The following is a 19,098-nucleotide window of genomic DNA, read 5'->3' as shown; positions in this document are numbered from 1 at the left end:
GATTTGTAAGGCATTCGGACCATTTTTGGGAACCTGTACTAGTTGGATGGGTTACATCTGAACAGGAATGGGACCAGCATCCTCTTGGGGTTGATTTAAAATAGATTGGCCAGGGAATGGGATCCTAACAAAGTCTGTTCGCTAATGTTTTGGGGACATGAGTTCAAATCCTACCATGGCAGATGGTGAAATCTGAATTCAATAAAAAAGGTCGAAAAAGAAGCTAGCCTAACGGCAACCATGTAACCACTGTCGATTGTTGTAAAACCTCACCTGGTTCACTAATGCCCTTTAAGAAAGGAAATCTGTCATCCTTACCTGGTCTTGTTTACATGTGACTGCACACCCACAGCAATATGGTTGACTCTTAACTGGGCAATTAGGAATGGGTGATAAATGTTGGCTGAGACAGCAACACCTGCATCCCATGAACAATCTTTTTCAAAAAATGCTGTGGGGTGAGTACGATTGGTGCCAAAACAGTCAGGGAGAGATAGAGCATCGAAAATGTAAACAAATTTTACACAAATGTAAAAATAAGAAGGCGATAATAGTAGAGGATTTTAAACTATTCAGATATTAACATGCATAATATCACTTTCTTTCCTTTCTTCTTTTTTTAAACAAATATATATTGGTCATTGTCCTCCATCATTATACCTGTACCATGACAGGATTGGAAAATGATGGCCCTCTCTCCTATAGAATAGAAGATGGTGCTGCTTAGACATTCTAAAATGTGGCCCATATGTTAATGTGGGGGATCATTTTCATAATATCAGTCAAGAAATTTATTAAAAAGGACAGAATGTCATTGGCTTCCTTACTTGATTTGGCTATCTCATGTTTTGGTGTGGGAAGCTAGTGAAGGATATTTGTAACAAAACAGAAAATTGTAATAAATCAGAAAATTGTAATAAAACAGAACAGAAAAGGCCCTGGGCCTTTTTCCCCCTCTATTTTTCCTTCATGGTGATTTTCTCCCATCTTCTTCTTAACCTTCAGGTCCTTGGTGACTTGTAGTTACACAGATGCCAAGCATCTTGGTTGCACATATATCAAATTCTTAGTTACTTCTTAGCTCTCCTGAATTCCCAAACAGACAGATCTAAGAGTGCAAGTACATAGTTCATTGAAAGTGGTGTCACAGACAGACAGCAGAGTGTAGAAGATATTTGGCACGCATTCCTTTGTTGGCCAGAGTATCATGTACAGGACTTGGGATGTCATGTTACAGCGTACAAGACATTGATAAGTCCACATTTAGAGTACTGCATACAATTCTGGTAGGGAAGTCCAAAACTAGAGGGCATAGGTTTAAGGTGAGGGGGTAAGATTTAAAAGGAATCTGATGGACAACTGTTTCACACTGAAACTGGTGCATATATGGAACGAGCTGCCAGGGGAGGTGGTGGAGGTGGATACAATTACAACATTTCAAAGACACTTGGACAGGTACATAGATATGAAAGGTTCAGAGAGATATGGGCCAAAAACAGGAAAATGGAACTAGTTCAGTTTAGGAAACCTGGTTGGTATGAACAAGGTGGGCTGAAGGGCCTGTTTTCCTTGCTGTATGACTCTATGACACTAATTTAAGACACACCTTGAAGATTCATTATTTTGTGAAGGTGCCAGTGTTGGATTGGGGAGGACAAAGTCAAAAGTCACATGACACCGAGTTATTGAACAAGTTTATTTGAAATCGCAAGCTTTCAGACCCCCTGTTGGCAGCCTAAGGAAGGGGCGGGGGCTCTGAAAGCTTGTGGCTTCAAATAAACTTTTTTCACTCTTAACCCGGTGTCGTGTGATTTTGACTAATTATTTTGGGTGTTCAGTATTTGCATCAAGCACCACCAGGGCACAGGCATCATGTGTCAAACAACTGTCACTACAGTGAGATTAGGCACAGCATGAATTAGACACAATAAAAAGACACACGGACATTTTGGGTAACCCCTCCTCAAAGACTCAAATATTAAATCTTTCTTGTGCATTGTTCTTGTGCAGATCATCTATGCTTTGCTTTTTTTTTTGTTTCTCACATTTACAGAATCCCACTGTTTCCTTCTCTCCACAGTGTTATTTTCAAAATCACATTTGGAGAATTCAGTGGTTCATTTAAAACCACCCACTAAATACCAACAAATCAAAATTTGAGACGTTGCAGAGTCAGTTAAATCATAGTCTCATGTTGAACTCAGTATCTTGGAATCCTGAACTTTGTACAGCTCCTCCCAAATTGGGAACTTTCTCAATACATTTATCAACACAATCACTTTGAAGCTTCTCTGTGATCAGACTGATCATTTACAAACCACACTTCTATCTTCAGAACTTTCTGCATTAAGAAATCATTCAAGGCCAGGCACACAGCAGCTGCTATTGATGTAAAGCCAGGTTTAGGAAGTTCCTCTATGAATAATAATGACTTGACTCAGAATGTTTTGCAAAAATGGTGGTATAACAATCAACTCTATAATATTCAGGCAGATATTCAATACCTCAGATACAACTCAACTTCACATAATTATCTGAATATTCAGCATTTTATAAATCTATAATAAGCAACTCACCTGCAAATTTTAATGCTACAACACTAGGTTTGTTGCGTTTGCTAAATTCCCTCATTCTGCCCCCATAGATCCACAGAGATATACAGCACAGAACCTTTGGTCTAAATCATCCATGAGACCAGATATCCTAAATAAGCCTAGTCTCATTTGCCAGTATTTGGTCCATATCCCTCTAAACCCTTCCTATTCATATATCCATCCAGATGCCTTTTAAATGCTGTAATTGTACCAGTATCCACCACTTCCTCTCTACACACACCACCCTCTGAGTGTAAATGTCACCCCATAGGTTGCTTTTAAATCTTTCCCCTCTCATTTTAGACCTATGCCCTCTAGTTTTGGACTCCCCCACTCCAGGTAAAAGACCTTGTCTGTCTAGCCTATCCATGCTTCTCATCATTTTACAAACCTCTATAAGGCAGCTCCTCAACCTCAGATGCTTCAGGAAAAATAGACCCAGTCTATTCAGCCTCTCCCTATAGCTCAAGCCCTCCAACCTAAAAGTCAACATCCTTGTAAATCTTTTCTGAACCTTTTCAAGTTTCACAACTTTCTTCCTATAGCAGGGAGATCAAAACTGCATACAGTATTCCAATAATGGCCTAATCAATGTCCTGTACAGCCGCAAAATGACCTCCCAACTCAATGCACTGACTAATAAAGGCAAGCATACCAAATGCCTTTTTACTATCCTATCTACCTGCGATTCCACTTTCAAGAAACTTATGAATCTGCATTCCACAATCTCTTTGTTCAACAACACTCCCCAGGACCTTACCATTAAGTGTATATGTCGTGCCCTGATTTGCTTTTCCAAGCTGCAGTACCTCAATTTATCTAAATTAAACTCCACCTTCCACTCATCGGCCCCACTAGCCCTCTTGGTCAAGATCCAGGTGTACTCTGCAGTAACCTTCTTCGCTGTCCACTACACCTCCAATTTTGGTGTCATCTGCAAACTTACTAGGCATACCTCCTATGATCATATCCAAATCATTTATATAAATGATGAAAAGCAGTGGATCCAGCACCGACCCTTGTAGCACAATGCTGATCACAGGCCTCCAGTCTGAAAAGTAACCCTCTATCACCACCCTGTCTTTTACCTTCAAGCCAGTTCTGTATCCAAATGGCTAGTTCTTCTTCTACTCCATGTGATCTAACCTTGCTAACCAGTCTACCATGGGAAACCTTGTTGAACACCTCACTGAAGTCCATATAGATCACATCCACTGCTTTGCTCTCGTCAATCCTTTGTTACTTCATCAAACAACGTAGTCAAGTTAGTGCGACACCATTTCCCACACACAAAACCATGCTGACTATCCTTAATCAGTCCTTGCCTTTCCAAAAACATGTAAACCCTGTTCCTCAGAATTCCTTCCAACAACCTGCCCACCTGTTCCACATCTTTGAATCCTTCAATAATAAGACATTTCTGGGAATAATTTGTCATTATCATAATTATGTTTGCTGCAAATAAAGCAATAAGGACCTTCAGTTGATTCCAAAAATGATTGATTTTACAGATAATATTGAATCCTACATAATTAGCGATGATACGCACCAAACAAACAAATTCTGGTCACCCTGCTATGGGAAGGATGCTATTAAACTGGAAAGGGGACAAAAAAGATTTACAAGGATGTTACCAAGAATGGAAGGTTTGAGTTATAAAGAGAAGCTGGGACTTATTTTCCCTGGAACATAGGAGGCTGAGAGGTGACCTTAGAGAGGCTTTGTAAAATCACAAAGGGCATAGATAAAGTGAATAGCAAAGGTCTTTTCCCCAGGGTAGGGACAGCTAAAACTAGAGGGCATAGGCTTACAGTGATAGGGGAAAGATTTAAAAGGGACTTGATGGGCAGTTTTTTCACACAGGGGTGGCACGTATATGGAACGAGCAGCCAGAGGAAATGGTAGAGTCAGGTACAATTACAACATTTAAAAGATATTTGGTCAGGTACATGGTAGGAAAGGTTTCGAGGGATATGGGCCAAACATAGGAAAATGGGACTAGTACATTTTAAGAAAACTGGTCAGTATGGGCAAGTTGGGCTGAAGGGCCTGTTTCCATAAGACCATAAGACATAGGAGCGGAAGTAAGGCCATTCGGCCCATCGAGTCCACTACGCCATTCAATCATGGCTGATGGGCATTTCAACTCCACTTACCCGCATTCTCCCCGTAGCCCTTAATTCCTTGTGACATCAAGAATTTATCAATCTCTGCCTTGAAGACATTTAGCGTCCCAGCCTCCACTGCACTCTGCGGCAATGAATTCCACAGGCCCACCACTCTCTGGCTGAAGAAATGTCTCCGCATTTCTGTTCTGAATTTACCCCCTCTAATTCTAAGGCTGTGTCCACGGATCCTAGTCTCCTCGCCTAACAGAAACAATTTCCTAGCGTCCACCCTCTCCAAGCCATGTATTATCTTGTAAGTTTCTATTAGATCTCCTCTGTGTTGTATGACTCTATAACATAACAGCATTGTAAGTAAGGGAAGATCAAAATGCAAGAATGGAAAGAAAGGGTGTAGCATGAAGAGCTGGAGAGGCTGCTCCACAAAATGGCAGCTGAAATTTGCAGGGTCAAGAATTTTAAATGGGTTGAGAGTGCTGAAATTACACCACACAAGCTAATTGGGGAACAACAACTTACATTTATATAATACCTTTAATGTTGAACTGGGGTGGACAAAGTTAAAAGTGTGATAAAACATCCTAAAACACTTCACAAGAGGTCTGCAGGTCAGATCAAAGAAGTTCATGAACTGCCTCTTAGATATCACTGTTATAGTACCAATAGAGTTGACAGCCAATACACATAATGTGTTTGATGAATATGGTCAGGACATGGAATATTAAATCAAAACAGAAAGTGGTGGTGAAACCAAACAGTTCTGATAGCATCTGTGAAGAGCTAAACTTTCAAATCCAATATGATTCTTCTCATGCTAATTTCCAAACATGAAAGATAGGTCTCATGAGGGAAAATGATTGGGAAGCAATGGACAATGGTCTCTGGTTCAGCAATTTGATAGGTAGAAGGGGAAGGGGTGTTACAGTATAACGTATTTCCAGCATTTTCTGTTTTTACCGTTACTGAATCCAGGACTCACCATCCTTCAGTGAAAATGAAACAAGATCCTAAAACAGAAGAGCAGAAGTTAGATTGTATATGAGTTCTGCCAATGTTAAAAGAAAACATTTCACAGAAATTCTCAAACAAACATATGCAGCATCAATGAAACCCCAAAAGAAAAATCAACAATACAATTAGGCACATCAAACACAATAGCACAGCAGGATGCCGTACAGAATATGTACCTGAGTAATGAGGATTGGATTGCCCTCCAAAACCTGTTCTTTTAGCAGCAGGTCTGCAAATGTGTCTGTTCCTTCCACTCCCATTCCATTAGCAAAAGCCTCCATGACTGGTAAAACTGATTCTGAGAGCTGCAGCCATTGTACAAGCTCTTTAATAAATTTCATTCTGAATTGCCTACAAAACCAAGGAATGCATTTAATGAACTTTCTTTAATAAATCTTGTAAATAAAACTGACTAGTGCATATATTCATATGTGTATTTAACATATGCAAGCATCTACACTTTACAGACCAATGGATATGAACATATGTAGTCACACTAAACCTACCCATCTCTGTGTAAACTTGTGCACTGACAGCTCATTATCTGAAGAGTAAAAAATTGCAGGCTATAGGGAAAAAGCAGTGGAGTAGTACTTGATGAGCTGTTTCTGCAGATAATGGGCTGAACTGCCCCCTTCTGTGCTGTAACAATTCTGTGATTCTGTGAAAACAGTCATGAATTTAGACTTTTGGTTCATGAAAACGAGGGTTAGAACAATAGTTCTGTGGAACAAAAGTTTCTCATAATCTAAACTGCATCACATTTATCACAGCACATAAAAGCACAATTAGTCAGTGCTTAGAAATTACAGGAGGATGAGCCTTCTGAAGACATGAGAATTATCTTATTTGGGCACATACTTACAAACATTTTGTAATTTGGTAAGTGATCAGTTGCATTGAATACCATTTTGGAATTACACAAAGCCCTAAAAGCATTTCTCGTTATTTTCAATTTAAGAAAAACAAATCATTTTAATTCCACTTTGTTCCAAATCATGGCAATTTCACAAATTTAGTGGCATGAAGTGATCAAGTAAAGCCATTATTACTTTCACACCAGGAAATATCTACTATGTTTCGAAAAAGCAGCCGCAACCAGCATTAAAGAAAATAAGCTTCACATAAGGCAACAACAGGGTATAATTCGGTGTGTCTTTTGAAGATAATACAAGGTTTTTAGAAACTGCATTTTTGAGGCTTGAGAATATATGGAATTTCTTTGGGAGATAAATTCTCAATAATTGCATGCATAATCTAGATTTTTCCTGCCTCAAATTTAGCTGATAACCAATGGAAGTAAATAACATTGATGAATTAGTTTCAGTTCTACAACTCAGTTATTATGGCTCTAATCCTAGTCTTGCGTTCTAAATGATCTGCTTAGTTAATACTAATGGCTTCAGTGCCAGCAAGAAAAACAACTTTTACATATTAGATTTTAATAGCTGGGTTGAAAAGCCAACACTCAATGCATACAAATATATATACAGATACATACACATATATTTGTTGATTAATTCTTGAACAACTTGCTGAAATATTTCCCAATATTTTTGGCTACTTACAAGCAGATGATTGAACTCTACACATGTACAAATTGGAAATTAGTTCAAAAACGATCCTGATGTATTCAGCATCTGCTGCTGTCCATATGGTCTAGTCTCAGTTTCCTTCAATAGATGTGAAACTGGAAAAGCACAGATCAGGCAACATCCGAGGAGCAGGAAAGTCAACTTTTTGGGGTGAAAGGTTGACTTTCCTGCTCCTTGGATGCTGTCTGACCTGCTGTGCTTTTCTATCTTCACATCTATTGACTCTGACTTCCAGCATCTGCAGTCCTTACTAGTCTCCAAGTCTCAATTTCCTTCCCTGGCCTGTATTAAGTTATCCAGGTAGAATCACAGCAGGGACCTTAGTACCCCAGAATTAAGGAGAGGGAAAAGAGAGGAAAAAAAGCCTGCTTCCCTTCTTGGTTCAACATTCAGGGAAGTGTGTAGGGTGGAAACCAAACTAAACATTCAGTATCAACTCCTGGTATTGGCGTTTTACATGAGTACCAACCTGTGTTCCTCTTCTGAAAACAACAATGACAGCGTAACACCACACAGGCCGCCATATGCAAACCTTCCTGGTTCACTCAGCAGTCGACCAACCAAATCAAGTTTTTCTTCATCTGAGCAGGCCATCGTCACAGGCCTGTGAGCTGTTCTATCTTGGCCTGTCACATGGTCATCTTCAGCTGGTATCAGAGAAAAGGAGATTTTCTATAAAACAAAACAAAAAAATTGATTGAGAATAAAAAAAACATGAGAAGTATAAACATGAAGCAACAATAATTCTGCAATAACTTGGTGGTACACATATGAATTCATCTGTGCACATCGACAATGTACAACACAACACCCATAGAGTCACAAAGTAATACAGCATGGAAACAGGCTCTTCAGCTCAACTCATCCATGCCCACCAGGTTTCCTAAACTGAACCAGTCTCATTTTCCTACGCTTAGTCCATACCTCTCTATACCTTTCCTATCCATATGTTACAGAGCAGACCGGGCCCCTTCAAAATATTTTAAGAAGTTAGCTTAGACCCTAACTTTTTCTTATTTTTAAGGCAAATGTAAAGTGTCATGTTCAAGATGCAATGTGACTGGTCAAACTATTTGTTGTTAAGCAAAACATAATTTAATTAAGTAAAATAGCTAAAATACAACAAAAGAAGGAAGAACTTAGAATAACTTTATTGTAATGGAAAAATCAACCAAATAATAGATACAGTAACTATTACAAATTAACTATTCCAATATAGTAACATCCCATAAGCACACTCCTTGTCAAAAAGGCAAATTCAGAAAAACAGATTTTGTCTCACCTGCAATCTAGCAGCCTAGGAAGAGAACTCCCAGCTTTTGGCTGTAATAGAGAGGGAAAAATAGCTTCCACTTCTTCAAGTCCAAAACAGAACTTTTTAAAGCTAACAATAGTAAAAACGAAAATCCCTGGTCTGTGAGAGAACCCAGCCAGGTTGCTTCTATTGTTTCAACTTTAAAAAAAAACTCAAAAGCCTCACAAGCTATTTGCCCCAGTGGCTTTGGTAGACTGCTGGTGTACTTCTGGCTTAAAACCTCTCAATAAAAACCAGGACAAAAGTCACTGCATTGTGTACTTTTACAAATATATTTTAAATGCTGTAACTGTGGTAGCCTCTACCACTACCTCTGGCAGCTTGCTCCATATATGCACCACCTTCTATCTGAAAAGGTTGTCCATCGGGTCCCTTTTAAATCTTTCCCCTGTCACCTTAAACCTATGCCATCTCATTTTGGACTCCCCTTCCCTAGAGAAAAGACCTTGGTAATTTACCTTATCTATGTCCCTTATGATTTTATTAACCTCTTTAAGGTCACTCCCCACAAGCCTCCTATGCTCCAGGGAAAAAGTCCCAGACGATCCAACTCTCCTTATTACTCAAATATTCCAGTCTCAATAACATCCCTGTAAATCTTGTTTTGCAACCTTTCCAGTTTAATAACATCCTATCACAGGGCAACCAGAACTGTATACAGTACTTCAAATGTGGCTTTCTCAATGTCTTCTACAGCCATAACATAACGTTCCAACTGCTGCAGTTAGTACTCTGACCGATGAAGGCAAGTGTGCCAAATGCCTTCTTCACCATTCTGTGTACCTATAATGCTAATTTCAATGAACTATGTACCTGCACCTTCTAGTTGTCTCTGTTCAAGATGCAATGTTACTGGTCAAACTATTTGATGTTATGTTAGGTGACTCTACCATTAACTGTGGAAGTCCTGTCCTGGTTGTTTTACCAAAATGCAATACCTTGCATTTAGCTGCATAAAACTCCATCAGCCATTAATAGAATCATAGCATTTCTCAAGATAAGAAATCAGGCCATTTGGCCCATCAATTCCACATTGACCCTCCAAAGAGCATCTTACCCTGACCCACATCATCCCTGTAACAGTACATTTCCCATGGCTAAGCCACCTAACTTGCACACTTTGGACTCTACGGGCAATTTAGCATGGCCAATCCACCTAACCTGCACATCTTTGGATTGTTGGAAGAAACTGGAGCACATGGAAGAAACCCACGCAGATATGGGGAGAATGTGTAAACTACATACAGTCACCCGGACTGGAATTAACCAGGTCCCTGGTGCTGTGAGGCAGCAGTGCTAACAACCGAACTACCGTGTCTTCCCTTGGTCCACTGGCCCAATTGATCAAGACCCCGTGGTACTCTTAGATAACCATCTTCACTGTATACTAACTTTGGTGTCATCCGCAAACTTACTAACCATGCCTCTGTATTTTCATCCAATCTCACCCAAATCATTTATCTCAGTCATAGAGTCATACAGCATGGAAACAGACCCTTCGGTCCAACCCTTCCATGCCAACTATATATCCCAACCCAATCTAGTCCCACCTGCCAGCATCCGGCCAATATCACTCCAAACCCTTCCTATTCATATACCCATCCAAATGCCTCTTAAATGTTGCAATTGTACCAGCCTCCACCATATCCTCTGGCAGCTCATTCCATACACGTACCACCCTCTGCGTGAAAAGGTTGCCCCTTAGGTCTCTTTTATATCTTTCCCCTCTCACCCTAAACCTATGCCCTCTAGTTCTGGACTCCCCCACCCCAGGGAAAAGACTTTGTCTATTTATCCTAACCATGCCCCTCATAATTTTGTAAACCTCTATAAGGTCACCCCTCAGCCTCCGACGCTCCAGGGAAAACAGCCCCAGCCTGTTCAGCCTCTCCCTGTAACTCAGATCCTCCAACCCTGGCAACATCCTTGTAAATCTTTTCTGAACCCTTTCAAGTTTCACAACATCTTTCCAATAGGAAGGAGACCAGAATTGCACACAATATTCCAACAGTGGCCTAACCAATGTCCTGTACAGCTGCAACATGACCTTCCAACTCCTGTACTCAATACTCTGACCAATAAACGAAAGCATACCAAATGCCTTCTTCACTATCCTATCTACCTGAGACTCCACTTTCAAGGAGCTATGAACCTGCACTCCAAGGTTTCTTTGTTCAGCAACACTCCCTAGGACTTTACCATTAAGTGTATAAGTCCAGCTAAGATTTGCTTTCCCAAAATGCAGCACCTCACATTTATCTGAATTAAACTCCATCTGCCACTTCTTAGCCCATTGGCCCATCTGATCCAGATCCTGTTGTAATCTGAGGTAACCCTCTTTGCTGTCCACTACACCTCCAATTTTGGTGTCATCTACAAACTTACTAACTGTACCTCTTATGCTCGCATCCAAATCATTTATATAAATGACAAAAAGTAGAGGGCCCAGCACCGATCCTTGTGGCACTCCACTGGTCACAGACCTCCAGTCTGACAAACAACCCTCCACCACCACCCTCTGTCTTCTACCTTTGAGCCAGTTCTGGATCCAAATGGCTAGTTCTTCCTGTATTCATGAGATCTAACCTTGCTAATTCGTCTCCCATGGGGAACCTTGTTGAACGCCTTACTGAAGTCCATATAGATTACATCTACTGCTCTGCCCTCATCAATCTTGTTACTTCTTCAAAAACTCAGTCAAGTTTGTGAGACATGATTTCCCACGCACAAAGTCATGTTGACTATCCCGAATCAGTCCTTGCCTTTCCAAATAAATGTACACCCTGGCCCTCAGGATTCCCTCCAACAACTTGCCCACCACCGAGGTCAGGCTCACCGGTCTATAGTTCCCTGGCTTGTCTTTACTGCCCTTCTTAAACAGTGGCACCACATATGCCAACCTCCAGTCTTCCGGCACCTCACCTGTGATGATCGATGATACAAATATCTCAGCAACAGGCCCAGCAATCACTTCTCTAGCTTCCCACAGAGTTCTCGGGTACACCTGATCAGGTCCTGGGGATTTATCCACCTGTAACCGTTTCAAGACATCCAGCACTTCCTCCTCTGTAATCTGGACATTTTGCAAGATGTCACCATCTATTTCCCTACAGTCTATATCTTTCATATCCTTTTCCACAGTAAATACTCAAAAATATTCATTTAGCATCTCCCCCATTTTCTATGGCTCCACACAAAGGCCGCCTTGCTGAGCTTTGAGGGGGCCCTATTCTCTCCCTAGTTACCCTTTTGTCCTTAATATATTTGTAAAAACCCTTTGAATCCTCCTTAATTCTATTTGCCAAAGCTATCTCATGTCCTCATTTTGCCCTCTTGATTTCCCTCTAAAGTATACTCCTACTTAAGTGGATCCTCGCGGCATGCTGCTGATCACAGGCCTCCCGTCTGAGCAACAACCATCACCCTCTATCTCCCATTGCCAAGCCAATTTTGTATTCAATTGGCTAGATCCCACTGGATCCCATGTGATTAAACCTTACGAAATAATCTTCCATGTGGAATCTTGTCCAAGATTTTGCTAAAATCCACTTAGACAACATCAACTACTCTGCCTTCATCTATCATCTTGATTGCCTTTTCAAAAACATCAACTAAATTTGTAAGACACAACTTGTAACGCACAAAGCCATGCTGATCATTCGTAATCAGTTCTTGCTTTTCGAAATGCATGTAGACTCTGTCTCTCTGAACACCCTCCACCATGAAAGTTAGGTTCACCCTCCAACAACTTACCCACCATGGACATTAGGCTCACCAGTCCATAGTTCCCTGGCTTTTCCTTGCAGCCTTTCTCAAATATTGGCACATTAGCTGTCTTCTAGTTTTCTAGCACCTCTCCCATAGCTGTCGATGATACAACTATCTCCACTGGTAGCCCCATAATTTCTTCCCTAGCTTCCTGCAATGTCCTGGGGTACACATGATCATGTCCTGGGGACTTAATTAACTTTTATGCATTTTAAGGCCTCCAGCACCTCCTCCTCTGTAATGTGGACTCTTTTCAAGACATCGCTATTCATTTCCCCCCAAGGTCCCTCGTTTCCATGTCTTTCTCCATGGTAAATACTGAGGCAAAATATTTGTTTAGGATCTCACCCATCTTCTGTGGCTCCACTGATAGATGACCTCTTTGATCTTTAAGGGGCCCTACTTTCTCTTTAGTTACTCTTTTGCCCTTAACATATTTGTAGAATCTCTTTGGATTCTCCTTTAACCCATCAGCCAAATCTATCTCATGTCCCCTTTTTGCCCTCCTGATTTCTCTCTTAAGTGCAATCCTTCATCCCCTTTTTATGGGCTTCACTTGATCCCAGCTGTGTATACCTGACATATGCCTCCTTCATTTTCTTGATCAGAGCCTCAATAGTCATCCAGTATTCCCTATTCCTGCCAGCCTTGCCCTTTGCACTAACATGTTGGCCTTGAACTTTCACTTTTGAAAGCCTCTCACTTGCCAGACATCCCTTAACCTGCAAACAGTCTACTTCAATCAACTTTTCAAAGTTCCTGTCAAATACCATCAAAATTGGCCTTGCCCCAATTTAAAACATTAACTTGTGAACCAGGCCTATTCTTTTCCATAACTATTTTAACACTAGTGGAATTATGGTCACTGATCCCAACATGCTCCCCACTAACTCCTCAATCACTTGGCATGCCTTACTTTCCAAAAGGTTGAGTTTTGCTCCTTCTTTTGCAGGCACATATTGATTGAGAAAGTTTTCTTGAACACAATTCAATTTCTCCCCATCCAAGCCCTTAACATAATGGCAGCCCCAGTCTAAGTTTGGAAAGTTAAAATCCCTTACTCTTATAACCCTATTATTCTTACAGCTTTCTGTGATCTTCTTACATATTTGCTTCTCAATTTCCCACTGACTACTGGTTGGGGGGGGGAAGCATTTTGTACAATACCAATAAGATGATCATCCTTATTTATTTTTCAGTTCCACCCCGTATAGCTTCACTGGACAATTCCTCAGGAATATCCTAAGTACTGTTATGATGCTTTACCTAATCAGAAATGCCGCTCCCCCTTCTCTCTTGCCTCCCTTTCTAACCTTCCTACAGCATCTATACCTAGAGCTGTTAGTCCTGACCCCTCATAGACATGTTTCTGTAATATGTTTGATATGCCAGTCCCACGTCTTGAATTCATCTGCCTGAACTGCCAGCCCTCTTGCATTGAAATACATGCAGTTTAATTTATCAGTCTCCCCTCTTTCCCTGCTGTGCTCTTGCCTGCCTTGGCTCTTTAACTTGCTTTCTTCAGCTTCTGGCCCAGCCTCAACCTTCTCTCTTGTCTCACTACACCTTGGGGTCCCATGTTGAAAATGATTGTTAACAGTAAACTGAATTTAAATAGAATAGGCTGTATGAAATTTACATTATACCAGAAAAAAAATCAAATACAGTAGTGTTTTCAAATTGAACTTTACTGTTCTATTAATTAATCCACAATTACTCAACTATCTCTCTTGAAGCTTGAATCACCATGTGAACTCCTGATACAGACCATGAGGTTATAATGAGATCTTGGTACGTATTGCCCCATACTTCAATACTCAGCTGCAGGTTAGCAAATCTCAGTGAGGAAACAAGAAATTCTCACAATATTCCTCAAAGTTGGGATTGTGAAAAATTCCACTTGCAGTGTTGTTCACTAACCATATAGATAGGTTGTGATCTTCAATATCACAGAATCCCTGCACAGAATTGTGAAATATGATCCAAATGTTAAAAAAAAGGATGCTCAAAATAAGCTCCACTGTTTGGTGAGAACTGCATCACTTTAGCATCTAAACTCTGGGGGTCTAGATTTCCATTAATGGCTGAATCTTAAGAGACCTGAGTTTGCTACGATTCCCTTTGTATTTGCGGTGTTACTCAATTGGCAAGTGAGCAAATTCCAAAATCTCACATCAGCCCCCAATACAAAGAATGGGGGAATATTTACTTGATACACTAACTCAAATGAGCTTCAGATGAGGAAGCAGGCTTTATCACTGAGGGCAAGTTTCACACAATTGTTAAAATGCATTCAGTTAAACAGTTGATGATCCAGAATCCACAGAGCTACCATCTCCAACATGACCAACCACTGCATCTCACAGTGAGTTCAAAGAGACTGCGTGAATTTTATGTGGTGCTGTATTGCACATCAATTTTAAACAAAGTTAATTAGTCCTTAGAACCAAAGAAAAGTCACACTGTACTCAAAACAGTAATTCTGATTGGTCCTTAACTCAGTACTGCAAACTTGAGTGTTAAATATCCAAATTAAATATGTATTGAGATATCACTCTTCACAACCTCAGAATATCCCAAAGTACTTTACAGCCAATTAAAGAATTTTGAAATATCATTGCTGCAATGTAAAAATGCTGCATACAGTTTGCACACAGCAAGGTTTCACAGGCAGTAAGAGGATAATGATACTCAGAGGATTTCCCTGATCATCATTCAGATCTAATCAAGAGGTCAGAATGGGCCTCAGTTTAACATCTCATTTAAAAGATGAAACCTCCAAGAGTGTACAAATTCCTCAGTCCTGCACTGAAGCACTAAATCAGACTTTGGGTTCAAGTCTTCAGAGTGGAACTTGAATCCACAACTTTCTGATGTAAAGGTCAGTGGCTCCTACTGAGCCAAGGCTGTCACCTTTTAGTTGAGTATTGTAACACTGGACCTGCCAGATCTCAAATAAGCTGATGCTACTTTACTGTTAAAACTAATTGGTATGAACCAAGCAGCAGAGTAGAAGCCCTTAAATAGATTACTTGCCAAATATTAGGATATGGTTTCAGTCAACCGGGAATAAGCAATAGAATGTGAACAAATTACACAGAAAAAAGATATAGAAGGCAGCACTCTTCAGCTCTGACAAATGCTTAATTGTGTACTTATAAAATTTAATCTACAATTGTGACTTGGGTAGCAGGCTCATTTGAGATCTCAGAGGGAAGTCATCTCCACACTTTTGCATGTCGTCCCAAGAAAGCTCAAATAAGAGTGCATTGTTAGGGTTATGAGCCATGGTCATGGGTGGAACAGCAGGTTTCCAATAGTGATGATGGAAGAACAAGAATCTGATGTGACCATGGCTGCTTGCAAGCAGAGGATCTTTCGGGAAGACAATTTGCATTTCCTTTGAGCAAACTTGGAGAAGGCAATAGGAAACCATTTCTTCTATCGTTTTCCCTTTAGTCATGATACACACTGAACTTGAAAATGTGAGACTCTTACAAACAACAGGAGGAAAGGACAAGGACACGAGATGTCAACAGAGAGCTGTCCTGAAATAGGTCACTATTACCCTTATGTATAACTTACTGTGTCATTTTACAGCTATAATTTTGATGCTTCCTTATCCAATCTGACCCCTGATCACATCAATTATAGATAAGGGTCAGGGGTGAGCTTTCACAAATATATGTGAAATTCACTAGCTTCACATTCAAATAAGGACCAAGCTTCAAGTCATATGAAGAACTCAAACATCTATCACTACTCGGAATCCTTTACATACAGAAGTGCAGAAAATCTACAATACGATGTTGTAAGCGTTATCCAGCCTAATTCCACTTTCCGACTCTTGGCCTGGATTATACCACTTCAAGTGAATATACAAATATTTATTTTTAAATACAATGAGAATTTCTGCATCTACCACTCTTTCAGGTAATGAGTTTCAGACTCTTCTCTAGTCAAGAAAATTTCATATGCTTGTCAGCCTCAGACTACTCCAAAGCTTGCCTTGCTGTGGAGGTCAGTCCTCTTTGAATGCTGGCTGCTATGCCAAGATCAGTGGACAGCATTCAAAATTAAGTATTTTATTGTTTATTTTTATGAGAGGCTCCAATGTTCTGTCCCTCTAATGAGATCTGATTTCTCCAGTATTTTTATCCCAAAATGATAGCTTCAAAGTAAAATTGTCAATTTACTTCTAAGTCTAAAGAAACAATTTTGCAGGCAGATATCAACTTGTCAGTGAGCTACATTCATATAGTCATGTCAGCTCCCTAACTGTTGCTGCTCGTAATGAAGGTTGCCCCTACCATCCTTTTCAAGTAAACAACAGGGATTGCTTGGTCTAGTGTGGTAAAGGAAAACCACTTCAGGGTCAAGAGTCTCTTGCAGTTAATAAATAGTTTGTTATATGTTAGTAACTGGTACATTGTTAGAGATGTGCCAGATGTTAGGTCTCACTACTTCAAGATCATAAGCTAATCCATTCACAAGGCCATCATCATGAATGATGCACTCCTCAGTATTAATCCTTTCAGACCCACATACAAGTGGTGAAATTTTAACAAGATTCATTGCACTCATTAGTTTCACAAGGGAATTTCTAAAACACAGAATCTCGGTTGATGTTCATTGACTGTGCTCTACTTTTGATTCAACAAGACACTGATCTGGAGAATGGAATGAATGCCTTGGTGGACAGGCTTTGGGGGGTCAGGAGTTGAGTAGCTTGCTTGCTTCAAGATTCGTCAAGATAGGTGAACCTTTGTAAAAACAATTCATTTGTTGCAATGTGACCAATCTGGGCATCGCAATTCAGGGGGCTGTCAGTTCTGGTACACCGAATCTGGAACCTGTATAAAGAATGTCTTTTCCCCCAAATCATGATTAGATTCAATGCTTACCAGTTCAGCAGGAAATGGCATCAGTCAGGTATTTTCCCTTTGGGAAGTATGATTACTTTATGTATTTATCAAGGGGGTGTGAACATTACTCAGTTCTAACCAGTTGAGGGCAGCTATTATTCTGGCTGAGAGGCAGATTAACTCAGGAAATATATCTATAATTGTGGTAGGTGGATATTAAGCAGGTTACCCTCTGTATTTAACCATGCAAGTGGTTTTCCTGATGAAGACATTAATTCCTGGGAGTTTATCTGTCTTAACTAACAGCTGACGACACCAGTAGTTCTTTAGTTAATGTGATAGACAGTTACACCGGTGCAGGAAAATGTTAAGGGTCAGAGCGTTGAGGGAAAGACAGAAGAAGCGCGTCCAGGTACCGAAGATAACGAATGGGGGCTGGGGAAGGGTCCATTACCTGCACAAGGCCGCTTCCCAGCTTCCGCCACCGCTTCCGGTCACTGGGCGGGGGCGAGCACGCTCAGGGCCGCCGGGTGCGCGCACGAGCGCTGGCACGCCAAGTACCCAGTGCACGAGCCTGTTGGTTGAAGAAGAATTTCTGAACCTCTTGCAATTGAAATCCTCCCTGAATTGCGGTGCCCAGAAATGGTCACAATGATGCAACATGAAGTGATTTTATAAAAGTTCAGCATCTTTTGAGGAAACTTGCAGTGAGTAATTCAACATTTGTCTCCACAAAGCCATAGAGTCATGCTGCACAAAAACAGGCCCTTCAGCCCACCATGTCTGTGCTGACCAACAAGCACCAAACTACACTAATCCCATTTACTTGCTCTATATCCATAGCCTATAGTGCCCTGACATTTTAAACACTCATCCGGATGCTTCTTAAATGTCTGTCCACTGTCTGGAAGGTGTCAGTGAAGGAATCTGATTGGATCCTCACATACCTGAATGGGCCCAACACTCAAGAAGCTTGACCACCAGGACAAAGCAGCCAGATTGATTGGCACCACATCCACAAGCACTTGCTTCCACCACCACCACTGCACAACTGCCAATGTTCAGTGGCAGTAATGTGTATCATTTACAAGATGCATTGTAGAAGTTCACCAAGGCTTATAAAACAGAGTCTTCCCAGCCCACGGCCACTTCCATCTAGAATGACAAGGGCAGCAGATACATAGGCAGACAATCCAAACCCCCCCCCCCCCCCCCCATTTAGAAATTTTACCATTCTTTCAGTGTCACTGGATCAAAATCTTGGAATTCCCTAACAGCACTGTGGATGTACCTACACCAAATGGACTGCAGCAGTTCAAGAAGACAATTCACTGCCATCTTCTCAAGAGCAACTAATAATGGGCATAAAGCTCACATGCCCTGTATTAATTTTTAAAGAAACTCCTGAAGTACCTCAATTATACCTCCCCAACATCCCAATTTACCCCACTTTCCTTTGACCACCCTGGTTAGACTTTTGGCACAATGTTTATTGCTCCTGTTGGCATATAGACCACCATTCCATATCTCAGCTTATGGCTGATGGACAATTACAATGTGTGAGATATTGAATTGTGAGGAGCACATTCAAATCTTTCTTCAGATCCAACTTTCCTAAGATGTCACTTACACCACCTTCTTTCATGAATGCACCTTTCAATCATGAATATAGAGAACAGAAGAAGAAACCTTGGCTGAATTGCCCCTGCTTAACCCATTTCCAAAGGTGTCAATGAAAGTAAACAAATGTGCTTCCCTGTTTAATGACAGTGAAGTAAGCAAGTGAGTAATTTGCAGAAGAAGGAGACATTTTGTTGAATATTT

General features: G+C 40.7%; 1 protein-coding gene and 1 long non-coding RNA gene across 2 annotated transcripts in view; one reads left to right on the top strand and one right to left on the bottom strand.

Annotated features, from left to right (window-relative positions):
- tmco4 (transmembrane and coiled-coil domains 4) overlaps positions 1–17,691 on the bottom strand; it is a 111,905-nt gene extending 94,214 nt beyond the window's left edge. The window contains exons 1-4 of the mRNA XM_043675786.2: positions 17,314–17,691; positions 7,796–7,998; positions 5,908–6,082; positions 5,700–5,727 (exon numbers count right to left, since the gene is read on the bottom strand). Of these exons, the coding sequence (XP_043531721.1) occupies positions 5,700–5,727; positions 5,908–6,082; positions 7,796–7,998; positions 17,314–17,334 (427 nt within the window). The 5' untranslated portion in view covers positions 17,335–17,691. The remainder of the gene's footprint in view (positions 1–5,699; positions 5,728–5,907; positions 6,083–7,795; positions 7,999–17,313) is intronic.
- Positions 1–19,098, top strand: part of LOC148139782 (uncharacterized) — a 519,617-nt gene that overhangs the window by 403,187 nt on the left and 97,332 nt on the right. The gene's annotated exons all lie outside the window — the stretch shown is intronic.

This window comes from Chiloscyllium plagiosum, unplaced genomic scaffold, assembly GCF_037043375.1.
Source record: "Chiloscyllium plagiosum isolate Xiang-an unplaced genomic scaffold, Cpla_swu_hap1 HiC_scaffold_37, whole genome shotgun sequence".
In the NCBI taxonomy this organism is placed as follows: Eukaryota; Metazoa; Chordata; class Chondrichthyes; order Orectolobiformes; family Hemiscylliidae; genus Chiloscyllium; species Chiloscyllium plagiosum.
Note: the sequence above shows the minus strand (reverse complement) of the source record. Positions and strands in the feature narration are given on the sequence as shown.